Here is a 12,817-nt window from a genome sequence, read left to right on the forward strand (position 1 = left end):
AAGTGTAAAATTTGTCAACTTTCTGGCTCGTTTTCTCCTCTTCGGATGCAAATATCTCCGCCAAACCTGATCGTGTCTTTTCCAAATTTCATACTAGTTAAATTTGTGACCGATTGACACTAGTTTTTTTATCAAAATCTGTGAGCATACGTTGGGAGATTGTCCCTTGAACACAATCCGTATTACATAATTTTCTCTAAAATCCCATCTCCCCAAGAATTTTGAAGCCCCGTGTACATAAATCAATAAAGCATAACAACTTTCCTATTAGCTTTGGTTTCCTCGTGTAATTGTGCATCCCTCGGATTTGCTTGCTTTGAATAGTAAAAATGAGCGTTTCCTAATTTTCTGCTCGGCGGCATGGCAGGGAACTCTTGTTAACCTTGCCGTTACTTTTAACCGATCCGTTGTAAAATTTGAGGGGAGCACAAACATTTTGCAGATCATGTCTTTGTGCAATAATAATAAACAGTCAGTCAGTGGCAGAATTTTGGTGGATGTAATGCTTTTGTTGCTCTTACAGTAAAACGGAGGTGGAATGGAAGCCTCGTCGGAGGAGTGAAATCAGTCAGCCAAGAAGTCAGGTAACGCACTTCCTGCGGTATTATTGTGCACAGTGCGAATGGCAAAAATGTATGTAGGCAATTCACTCACTGAATTCATATTAAAAGAATACAGTACATACATATTTATTCAGAAACAGCATGACATTACATAACCAGCCAGTTTAATAATATTCGTTTAAAACCAAACTTTCAAGCCCGTGTTCTGTTTAGTCTGAAGAACATTTACATAATTGGTCATTAGTGGTGCGAACTGCAATTTAATACTTTTCTATTAAAAAGTTATCAATATTTGTGTAAACATAGATAATTTGTGTCAAATTGACGACTTTCAAATGTACACGTAGTTACATTCTGTGTATTTACGTATTGCACAACTCTAATTACGTGTCCCTAAAAAACCTAGCTTATTTTACTTTTAGCTTTTGTGTCGGAAGTAAACTATGTACGATTGTGTATTACATTACATATTTTTCAAATTAATTTAACGATGTATTCATTATGTATTAGCCAGAAGTTTGAAAATTGTAAATCAATCACTCATTGTTCACATTACACAATGTAAATACATACACAGAGTAAATTGTTAAATTGTTGATTGTCCTGCCCTAATGATGATTAAACCCACTTTTAAAAATCTCACTGATTTGTATATTGAGACATTATTTATAAAATGCCCATGCACATCACGCCATGCTGCATATGCAATTTGATAACAAATTCAGTCTTATTATTGATGTAATTACCAGCCACCTAATAGTTTCACGTAACATCTGTCATGTAACAAGCTATTCAGTCGCAATAACCATCCAGACGTGATATCTAGTACGCACATATGCCTACGTACCTTTTCAAAAATGGTTATCATTTCATTCGTACCGATAATAAAATAATTACAGACGGGGAAGAATAATAATATTCACCTAATATGCAGCTGCCTTTTCTATACCATGTCAATCTTAATACCGCAAAAATCTCAGGCTTTTTTTTTCGACCTAATAATCATCATCATTTGAGCAGATGCTTTGTAAACAGGACAGAAATTGCCAACTTACTTACGGTCCTCTTGTATTGAAAGAATTACACATGCGTGCCGGACGATAAGACCATATGGAATTAAATATGACGCGAAATGTAATCTTCTTTCTTTTACATTTCCATTTGTAAAGTCGTTAAGAGGGATTACGTACGGACATGAATGACAAATTGCTAAAATTCATCAGAATTAGTGTGAACCATCATCAGCACATCGTTTCATTCATCGTTAACAACATGTAAAAAACATTAGCTGTAAATTACCCAAATGATAATAAATAAGAAAAAATATAAGTGCGACAACTTTCTTTTTAAGGAAATCCCATAAAAAATTGGCTGCTTTAGTTCACAAAATTAATATTAATTTATTTGAATCCATTAATACATATGTACGACTTGCAAATATGTATGGGCACAAGTCATTAGTCTGAATTTGATGAGCCCAAATTTAGACGGCTACATATTTGCATTTGGTACTCTAACCCAACCCAAGTACATACGTAACTTTGTTCCAATGAAAACTGACAGTTTGACAACTGCAGTGACATTGTGGCAATCTTGACTTGTTATCTGACAGGGAAACTCTTACAAACATATGAGACGATAAGAACTTGAAACTTAACGTAGGAAGGACTTGATGTCTCGTCAGCAAAATCGTCAAAATCATCATATTTTTAAATATTTCTCAGCTCTGGGAATTTATTTTAAAATTCTGGGCGACTGTAGTCAGTTAGTTGATTAATGGAATGGCCGTAGAGTTTTTTTAAGCCGGTTTCGATTAGGTTCCAATTTTTCTGAAGACTTTCTAAACTTGAGATCTCCTTCAAAAACGGTCAAAATCTGGAGTGTGCATACTTTTTATGCAAATTGGCAACGACGTGCTCTACAAATTCGTCGTTCAGAATTTTAAAATAAATTCCCAGAGCCAAGAAATGACAAAAAATGTTACGATTTTGACGACGAGTCATCAAGTCCTAAGCTGAAACAAAGTGGGGTCCATCATGATTATTGAAATCAATTGCAACAGAAAAATTCTTCTAACAGCAAAAAAAAGTCTGCCAGCCAACACAAAGCCAAAGGTTAAGCGAGAGTCAGTTTTGCTAAAGGATTTTTATTGCTTAGCCATTGCTCATCACTTGAAAAGCTGCGTGTAGCCCGTACAAAAAGTCCGTTGTTTGACTCTCCGATAATATCAACAGGCCGAGAGGCTGACAGTAATGATGATGAGAAACCACTTTTCATTTCGTTTATTTCCTGGCTTCAGCTTCCAGTTTTTCTTTCTGCTTTTCTCACGAAAGAAGAACTCAAAGGCTGAATTGAATTCGAATCTGTCAGTCGTAACAGCCTGTGAAAAAGAAGACCTGACCAGGCCAACCCGTACCTACGCGCAAAAAGGCGAGCTGAATAAATATGCAAAATTACGATTGAACATAAGGAGTTAATTTATCAGTGGTGATGATCTGCACTCATAATAAGTTTGAAATACTTCCTTCTCATCTTCAGTGTGGGATGGGAGCAACATTTCAGAATTTCAGAATTGCACTTCATAAAAGAAATATGTACATGAAAACTAGTACCCGTCATTGTATGTACATATGTAAACAGATCGTTGGCCATGTATTTTAAATTTCTTAAAATAATTCAGTATCAATTTAACAGAAAATAAATTCTGATTGCCAAAATTTTTTATAATTTTGCAAGCTTCCGAGTAAACATAATTCTTCATCAGGAAAAGCATGCTCAATATTTAATCGAAAAACTAAAAATCATAACAGATCCAAATTAAATTGATGAAAATGTTATAATTTTCTGTTTAATTGGAATGTAAATATCCAAGAATTAAAAGTTTTCAAGCCTTTATCCATCCCTACAAGAGATAGAAATCGGTTCTTGTCTTCTTAATAATTAGACGGGCCATCGGCCCGCTTTATTACACAGGTTGTGTTTATTATGCCAAGATGCTTACTCCTTCGTCCGACAACAACTTATTCTGAAATCTAACTACCTCATCTCGACATCAAGTTTTTATGCAGCTTTTGTAAACCTTAGGTATAGGTTTCCTATGCGGTAATTTACATTAAATTGGTCTGACTGATTGAATTCTCTCATGCCAGGCCATGCCACGAAATGAAAGAGAAAGATGACGCTATAAAGCTCAACACGGTGGTGGGCACTTATTTATTATTTACCAATATATGGGTTGGGATCAAGCGAAATTGACTTTTCTTCTTGAATTGATGTTGATCGAGATTCCTTTATCTCCTTTAATTCTAATGAGCCCTGTCCCGTTATTTCCACTTACTTTACAAACATGTGAACATGGAGTACAAAGTGGATTGCATTCCTGGTTGCATGACCAGATCGATTCTTGATATTGAGAAAAGTCAATAAAGGAAATACTTACGTATGTAATCAATCCATTTTGGCTAAGAAGGAATGATGAGTATAATACAATTGACTGAAAAAAGGGAAAATAATAATAATAAGGAAGATCAATTTTTATTAAATTAACATTTTTGGACTTGTACTTTTAGTTAATTTTATGGAGAAAAACAATTATGTTGGATTACTTTTTATTATACGAATATTGTGTAATTTATAAAAATCAAAATAATCGAAATGCTGTAATGGTCAGAGGGCAGATATGCATTTATTTTCAATTTTTTTCATTTGATAACGATCGACGGTCAAACTTTGTGGGTGTGTCATCTAATTCGCACAGGTCACAAAAATTTCAAAATTATTTTACATATATTTCTAGATTTTAAGACATAAATATTTATAAATATTTCCACTATTATTTGAAAACTATGTAACTATTTTAAATATTTTTTCGAAAATATATATATTTTATGACACGAGACAAATTTTGTTGTTCAAAGAAATTCGACCAAAAAAAATTCCGAGCTATATAAATATATTCAGAAATAAAAATTTTGGGGAAATTTTATATTTTTATGTTTTTTATGTACATATTAAATACATATTTCATCGAGGTTTCATAAATCTGCCCTCATTGCAACTGGATTAATGACAAAATTATCGACAAACTTTATAACAAAATTAAATACTAAACCTTTTATCCGTCCAATCAAACCTTTTAACAAATATGTCCTGCAACTTTTCACATTTGTTGCATACATCGCTTTCACCTGCATGCATGCATTTCGTGCGTGACCATGAATATTCTATTTCAATCTAAAAACACATGCTTTCTGTGCGTTCATTGCTTCATTTCCTATTTATTTATTTATTAATAAACAGAATGAACCTGTACGTAATGCATGAAATGAGCTTCTGCCTGCTCAGACCTGAACTAAATAAGTAAATCGGTCCAACGATGGCAAAACAGGAACACGGTGCACATAAACACAAAAGGAAGAAAAAGGGGTTCGACTTTTCAGTGCTGTGACACATGAAATGAAAAATGGAACAAAAAATGATCAAACAAATACAACCCTCATCTTCCATTACATCAAAACAGGAGACTTTTACACGTAATAATAGCTTGACTTCCTGATAACTCTGACTTCATGGGGATATTTTTTTCCATTTCACGTATATTGCTAAGCACACAACTGACCATCAATTTTTTAAGGCTTCCTGTCCTCCCTCACTACGAATTAAGCATCAAGAGGGGAACCTTATAACGACCAAATGTGATGCGTTCTCTACACAATTTCCTCGTTTTCCGGTCCTTTCTTTCAGTCTTACCCTACGACAATCATGCTCCATACTTTCATTACATATGTACATTACATACATCTGTTCCATTAGAAACTTAGCAAACCTACGTTTTTTAAATATTCGTCCCTATCTTTACCTGGGTCAAAATTTCCGGAACCGATCTTGACATCATTCTTGACTGTCCTCTCATTTTTCATATTTTCTCCGGAAATTGTGACTTAACTCAAGCGAGAGATATGGAAATTTATGGACATTTTAAAATATACATACATAGGCTTGCTAACTAAACTCCGTTCCACATTTGGTGAAATTCACATTCATCACATGTACATTACCCGAATGAGCCGAATGAGCCGAATGAGCCGAATTACTTTATTATTTTACACCAGTTATTTTTATTTTGGCGTTTAAATTATTCAATTTCGTATGATTTTTACGCCAAAATGTGCTCCATTTGATGAACTCACCAAATGTGAAACAGAGTTTACCAATTATGTAAGATTCGACCTGGTCAGTATTTTACGAAGATATACATTTGTGTACATCTTATGCTATTATATTCCATGGATAAAATAATATAAATTCTTCCAACTTACCTTAAAATATATAATACTCGAGCCAGCTTCCAAAACCTTGCATACACGCAAATAAGTAAGTAAATATCTTGAATTTTTCTTGCGTATTAACTTGTGTTAAGACAATGAGGTCAAAACATTGTCCTTTATCACCACTTACAATCAGAGTTACCAATGCAATGCTAAATTCACGCAAACAGCATCAATTAAATCCTTTACTGTACTGCAATATGTATCTGTATTACTGGACGCTTCCAACCTTAACTGGTGCTCAGTTAGGGCATGCAAGATTGTAAATATGCACATGCAAAAATTCCTTAACTGTTCACTTAATCAAAAAAAATCACCAAATTTTATTCTTAGAGTTTCTTAATTATCTAAACCATATTAGAAAAATTAGGTATTAAGTAGTTAATCGAGTTCCGAGTATTTATTTCTTAGAAATGATTCACTACTGGGTCGTACGTGTAGGTTAGGTTAGGATTTGCAAAAGTTGTTTATATTTTGAAATAGCATTGTTCAACACAGTTCAATGAAATGTTTTACAATTTCTAATATTACAAAACTTTTATAGTGAAAAATCGTAACTTCTTCCACTCCGCAGTATCTAAATAAATCACCAAATCGAAATTTCACAAAGGTTAAGGAAACTTATTAAGGAAACCGAATAAATAAAAATGTATCAAAAAACGAATGACAGAGCAGCCCACATGCTTTGCTTGTTACTCATGAGACGCACCGCAAAGTACTGAACAAAGCATTCACGCAACTTGGGAAGCAAAGGTAGAAAAGGTGTTGTGCATCAAATACTACTACAACAATTACATGTATTTCACTACGAGAGACTGGTGGTGGTGGTTCATTGTTACGATGTAAATAATGCAGGTGTTGCTTATTATTGCGTTGAAGACTTGGATGGGACAGCGTTCCATGGCGCGTTGGCTTCCATCAGCAGATAGTTCATCGATACGAGATGACGATGCCACCGGTCAACAATGGGTGAAACAGTATGCACACAAATTAATCCCAGGCGCAAAGCTGTCGGCACTCCTTAAAAACTTGCGACAATTTTATACTTTAACTATGGCGCAAGTTACCATTACTGAGGAGTGAAGTATATATGTAAATGTAGCGTAAACCATTTTTAAGTATAACAATAACTAACATTTGCTTGATTTTAATTGAAATATGAATGCACATCTTGTTGAATTATAATACATTTACAGAAATATTTGTACAATCCAGTCAGTGTTTCGGGTACCAGTAACCATTTTCAAGAAATAACGGGAAGAATGTGGTTTCTTGCAGCGACATATTTTGACCTGCAAGAAATGCAAGGCGCACATTTCATGCACTTTCTTGCACCTCGAATTTCTTGCTTTCGTGCTTTGCACTGAAAGAAATGCAGTGCAAGCAAACCCACAAGAGGTGATCCCAGTGCATAAGGAATACAGTATGCATGCAACCAGAGCTGGGTGATTATTGGTTTTTGAGGGTGGATTAAGGATTATGATTAACCACAAAACAATGTGGATTGTGATTAAATTATTTTCGTGAGATTAATTCATGTCAGGATTAATCCGGATTAATCCATAAATTCTGAAAATTTCGGGATTATGGATTATGGATTAATAATCCGGATTAATTTGGTGATTAATGATTTTTCACTATATCTAGCGCAAAAAATTTCAACTACGTGGTTTCACATAAAAATGATATGTATGTAGCACAGGGCAGCGAGAACATGTTGAATCTTCAAATGGTAGCTGACAGAACAACATTGTGAGAACTTGAGACTTCAAGCTACACTGTGGGATGAATGGAACTATGGGAATTGAACTGAGTAATCCAGATTGAGAATTAATCATGAATACGTAATCATGATTAGTAATCATGATTTGGATTAATCTGGATTAATAATCATGATTAGTAATCATGATTGGGATTAATCAGGATTAGTAATCCGTAATCACGATTATGGATTAATTAAATCAAATGGGATTATTCCCGGATTAATTCTAATTCCAGAAAAATCGGGATTATGGATTGGGATTAATCTACAAAAAACTCACATTGCCGGATTAGGGATTATGGATTAATAATCCATAATCCGGGATTAAAATCCATAATCCTTAATCAGGATTATCCCAGCTCTGCATGCAACAAGTCCAAAACTTATAATGACCAGTGGTCATTGACCACCATCGTACATATTTATACGCATCCAATGTATGTCTCAAAGATTCAAACTCAATTCATTCCCAAATTTTTGCTCGGTTGGAAGAGAGGGTTATCGAGATGACGGACAGAATCGCCGGATGGAGACACATTGTCCTGCTTCGGATAAAAAATCGCTGAATCGTTATGTCACAATTTGTGACGCACAAATATAAAATATTCCTCCAGTAAAATTGAAGAAAAGTAAATAGATTCTGTAAATTTGCTTATTACGTTATAAATAACAATATTTCATTAAATTAACTTAGCCTGAATGGATCTGTTAAATTTGAATGCAATGCATAATAAATTTAGTGTTAAGATTGCTAACGCAAAACGCTCGAAATAAAATCTGGGGGTATATGTCACGCAATCGGGCAAGGCATCAAAAGGCATCAAAAAGACGTAAAAAGGCAAAATGGAATGCAAAATGCATGGAAAAATAATAAGTCTGCCCTTTTTTGCGGACATGCACTCTATGCATCATTTCCTGGTAAAATTTCACCTCTTTTGCTCAATGTAAACGCCAAAACACAAGTTTTAAGCGTACAGATTTTATTTAATTCAAGTGTAGTGGTGGCGCTGGTCAACCTACTTTTGGACCACCATTTTTTATTTTTCGTGTTTTCTACTCATTCTCACTCCAGGTTTTTCGCAAATCATTTCCTAAAAATTTCTGCTCCTTTCCAATTAAAATTTTAATTCCGGAAGCAGAACGATGATGTCAAAAGCCCCTCAATCCGTCCCTGGACCTTCTCACGTCGCCGGAAATACCACCCATCGGGTCATCCCTGCCACCATCACGGCGACCCCAAGGATAAAAACCGAAGTCTTTTCGCCACAACCGCTGGGGGAACAGTTTGAGGAGTATTTGAGCAGTGATGACGAGGATGAGGAAGAAGTCGAGATCGAGGAGAATAAAATGGTGAGAAAATTTGAATTTGACGTGGTTCCGAATAATTTTCTTATCAGTTATGACCTGTTGTTATCATTTTTCTAGAAAGTGGCCGACACACTGATGCAAATTTTACGCTGGGTCAAAATAAAGGAAAAATCCTTCAGGCCAAACAACACAGCGGCACCGGTGAGAATATTCGGTCAAATTTCATCAAATTTGGTTTTATTTTTAAAGTCATCATTTTGTGCAGATTTCCGACGAGAGATATCCACCTTCGGCTCGGATTGTCCGCAAGTTGGAAAAACTTGTCATCGCTTTGGAGAACGTTATTGACGTTGTGGACGATAAGAGACGTCGAGGATTTCCCCTCTACGAGATGAGGAGGGCGCAACGGAATAAACTATGGAGAGCAGCAGCAATAGGGCCGGAAATGATGCTTGACTTCGTTCTTGACGAGGAAAGGTCGACAATTCCGCCAGCCACGTCAAGACCATCACCTCCAACCCTGCCTGTCACCCCGCCAGCAACAACAATGCCAGAAATAGTGCTTGACTTCGTGCTAGATGAGGAAAGGTCGACACTTCCGGAACCTCCAGTGACACCAAGACCGTCAACTCCACCACCACCACTGTCCGTCAATCCGCCAGCAACAGCATGGCCAGAAATAATAGTTGACGAAGACGAAGAAGGGTCTACAATTCCAGAACCTCCAGTGACAGTGACACCAAGATCGCTGAGTCCACCACCACCCGTCACTTCGCCAAGGTCAGCCTCAAGCCAATCTGCAAAATCCAGCCGGACTCCGAGACCAATTCTTAAATTCAACGACAAGTCCACACTCAAATCCACCTCGGGCAGAAAGAGGGTAATCTTTTCTCGCAAATTTCAATGGAGGTCTCGCAGCGTATGTTCCTCGATTTTGACTATAGCGTCAGTCGATCACAAATTTAATCAATATGAAATTCCCAAAAGGCACAATCTCCTAATATGCAGGTTTGTCAGAGATATTTGCATCCAAAGAGGAAAAAACGTGCTGTAAATTTGGAAAGTGTAACATTTGTCGACTTTAGGGCCCATTTTCTCCTCTTCGGGTACAAATATCTCGGCCAAACCTGCACATTAGGAGATGTTGTCATTTGCAAATTTCATACTAATTATATTTTTGATCGATTCACACTAGTTAGTCAAAATCGGACAACACACGCTGCGGAGCCCAGCGTAATCTTATGATGGAGGTCTCGCAGCCTCGGAAGCTAATTTTTGCATAATTATTGACTAATTATATCTCTCATTTCCTTTGCCCATTCAGATTTCTAAAACCAAACGCCACCACCGCTGTCACATTTGTCACAAAACGTTCTCCAGCAAAAATGCCCGCATCCAGCACGGTTTCACCCATCTCAATGAAGAAGAGAAGACGATGGTGAAGCAGAGTTGGAGAATCGGGTGCTTCTTTTGCCAGAAGAGGTTTTCCCACCAGTCTGATTATCATCGTCACCTGGTCACCCATACGAAGGAGAAGGCCTTTCGCTGCGACCAATGTGGCAAGCTGTTCGCTCATAATTTTAGCTTAACATTGCACAAACGCAGCCACAGCGCCAACCCAAGACCCTTCAATTGCACGGAATGTGGCAAAACGTTCACTAAAAAAGCTTGTGTGGTCGCACACAAAAAAAGAGTTCACCAGAAGCTGATGAATGTCGACTGTCCCGAGTGTCCCAAGAAGTTCAGCATCAAGTGGGACATGACGAAACATCTGAAAGTTGTTCATCTACAAATTCCGCACCTCTGTCCCCATCCCCACTGCAATAAGTCGTTCATACAGAAAGGGGATCTTCGAACTCACGTTAAGAAGTTTCATCCCTCATAATTCAACCTTTCTCGACTTCCAACGATCCAGCGTCAACTCAATAAGGAACCTTTTTTCAAGCTAGCTACATCAGGATTGTCCACCAGTGATTAATACTTTTTTCATGAAATTTCATTTTTACTTCTGTTTCCTCTCAGACTTTCTCCCCCGCAAAGAGACCTACTTTGTGTAATCTTTCAGAACTTTTTAAATTTAAATCAGTTAAATTGTAAATCGAAAAACTGGACAAGATTGTGGAGTTTATTTTTAAAATATGAATTACTTCGTACCGAAACATTTATAGGAATGTAAATTTTGTTATTTTGTAAAGTTTATGTCCCCGAAATAATTTTTGCGCAAAGTTTGTTATATTCAGTTCAGGCAACCAGGTGTCTTCCATTGCGTTAGTTTACAATTGGTCATCCTTGTTAAATAATACAATTTTACAATTTAAATAAAATTAAAAATACAATTAAATTACTTTATTATTACAAAATTTTAATTTAAAACAGAACCGGCTTCAACATTACTCAATCTTCACCTATTGCGCTGAATTATTACATACATGAATGACCAACATGTTGAAATCTAGATTTTCAAAAACTCAAATTAGACAATAAACAAAACTGTAATAATTAAATTAATTTGTATCAAATTTGTGTTTACCTTTTCACCCAAACCCAAACAGTAACTTACCTTACAAATGCTATCAGTACATATGTAAATTGGCAAAGAAATCACCACCTGTGCTCCACCAGATGAAGACTGTGAGAAAGAAATTATGGCGTTATTCATGTATCTCTGTAAGCAAAAAGTCAAGGCTATAGTGTTGCAGATGGATATATGCATAAACTAAGTATTTATACTTATTTGTGCACTATTTGTACTATAAAGCAAGTCCTAACTACCTGGAGAAGGTGAAACAAAGGCTTTGGTCATTACTTACAACGCAAAACGGACGACTTTTAAATTTCGATCTAGTGAAATTACTACGAATGCGTTTGCGAATATCGATTGCCAAATAATTTGACAGCAGACATTCAGTACTACCTAGCGTTCCCTATCAGTATGCAACCCTTCTCGCACCCCAGGCTTTTGCAAACCTGTCTCAGTCAATCGAAAGATAGAAAAAAAGCTTCTTTTTGGCAACAATTTTATTTCCGACGCGGACGCGACCCACGAATCACACCACACACAATCGAAAATTATTACATTATCTCACGGCATTATTCTTGTTCAGCTGCTGATTTCATTCAACTCAAAAGTACAGCCCACTTTGCTTGCACTTCATTGTTGAATGTTGAGGAATGCGACTTGTTTGTTTCGAATGTGTAGATTCCAATCCAGGGGTGGGTCGAAGTGCGTCGCAAAAATGTAGCAAAAATGAGACGGTATTTAGGTATACATACAAATAATTGCGTTGTAGTGCAGTAATATCGACCTACATACAGTGCACTTTCTCGTAATACTCAATCCATACTCTTTCCATACGTAGGTACTTATTACTAATACGTGTAACTTAATATCGATTAAGTACGTATGCATAACTGTAATTTTTTGCATGGGTTTAAGCAAAAGATTCTGATAATATGATTCAAAAAAATGCTTATTGTTCCCCAGATTTAATAAAATATTGATGTAAATCAAGGTTTATTTTGTGTGATTAAAGGACCTACATATGTACAATATACGTAGTTTAAATGACAATTTAATGACATTTACATGTGGGTTGTGATCCAGTAAATTATACCAGACACTTATTGTCCTTGACAAAATTAGCAAAATAAATCTGTGCCCTGATTGAATTGGTGACAGAATTAAGGCAACTAACTGCGTCGCATGCATGCATATGCGCCATTTCTAATGCCATGCACATTTACAGGTATTCATTCATTGATTATAAATAATTGCAATAATTCCTTTACTTACGTGCCGATAAAATAATGTAACGTTATTGTGGGCGTAAGTAAATTCAGTATCATCTCATCTCTGT

General features: G+C 36.0%; 2 protein-coding genes and 1 long non-coding RNA gene across 10 annotated transcripts in view; 1 reads left to right on the plus strand and 2 right to left on the minus strand.

Moving 5' to 3' along the window:
* Positions 1 to 6,693, minus strand: part of LOC110852672 (cadherin-23-like) — a 47,407-nt gene extending 40,714 nt beyond the window's left edge. For 2 of the 3 annotated variants that reach the window (XM_035853688.1, XM_035853687.1), the window contains exon 1: positions 5,882 to 6,693. The gene's annotated coding sequence lies outside the window, so the exon portion shown is untranslated. The remainder of the gene's footprint in view (positions 1 to 5,881) is intronic. The other variant, XM_022100781.2, reaches the window with a different exon arrangement.
* A 1,954-nt stretch (positions 6,694 to 8,647) lies between these two features.
* LOC110852677 (zinc finger protein 691) lies at positions 8,648 to 11,073 on the plus strand. The gene is made up of 4 exons (XM_022100785.2): positions 8,648 to 9,002; positions 9,078 to 9,161; positions 9,226 to 9,840; positions 10,285 to 11,073. Exons 1-4 carry the CDS (start codon positions 8,796 to 8,798, stop codon positions 10,843 to 10,845), a joined length of 1,467 nt encoding a protein of 488 aa, XP_021956477.1. The 5' UTR covers positions 8,648 to 8,795; the 3' UTR covers positions 10,846 to 11,073.
* Positions 11,068 to 12,345, minus strand: LOC110852554. 6 transcript variants are annotated; one of them, XR_004835357.1, is made up of 3 exons: positions 11,733 to 12,030; positions 11,317 to 11,625; positions 11,068 to 11,248 (listed from the first exon to the last, which is right to left on the minus strand). It is a non-coding gene; the product is annotated as an uncharacterized LOC110852554 (long non-coding RNA). The 6 variants fall into 6 exon arrangements; XR_004835358.1 differs by lacking the exon at positions 11,733 to 12,030 and adding an exon at positions 12,037 to 12,345 and having other exon boundaries at positions 11,068 to 11,589; XR_004835356.1 differs by having other exon boundaries at positions 11,068 to 11,589; positions 11,771 to 12,030.
* Between the last annotated feature and the right edge of the window lie 472 nt (positions 12,346 to 12,817).

The sequence above is a fragment of the Folsomia candida genome, unplaced genomic scaffold, assembly GCF_002217175.1.
Source record: "Folsomia candida strain VU population unplaced genomic scaffold, ASM221717v1 Fcan01_Sc007, whole genome shotgun sequence".
NCBI classification, from domain to species: domain Eukaryota; kingdom Metazoa; phylum Arthropoda; class Collembola; order Entomobryomorpha; family Isotomidae; genus Folsomia; species Folsomia candida.

Excerpts from the sequence above, each read along its gene's own strand:
- LOC110852677 (XM_022100785.2), top strand. The coding sequence starts at position 8,796 with ATGATGTCAAAAGCCCCTCAATCCGTCCCTGGACCTTCTCACGTCGCC. Across the intron at positions 9,003-9,077 it reads AGATCGAGGAGAATAAAATG|AAAGTGGCCGACACACTGAT; the intron begins GTGAGAAAATTT and ends TCATTTTTCTAG. Across the intron at positions 9,841-10,284 it reads CCACCTCGGGCAGAAAGAGG|ATTTCTAAAACCAAACGCCA; the intron begins GTAATCTTTTCT and ends TTGCCCATTCAG.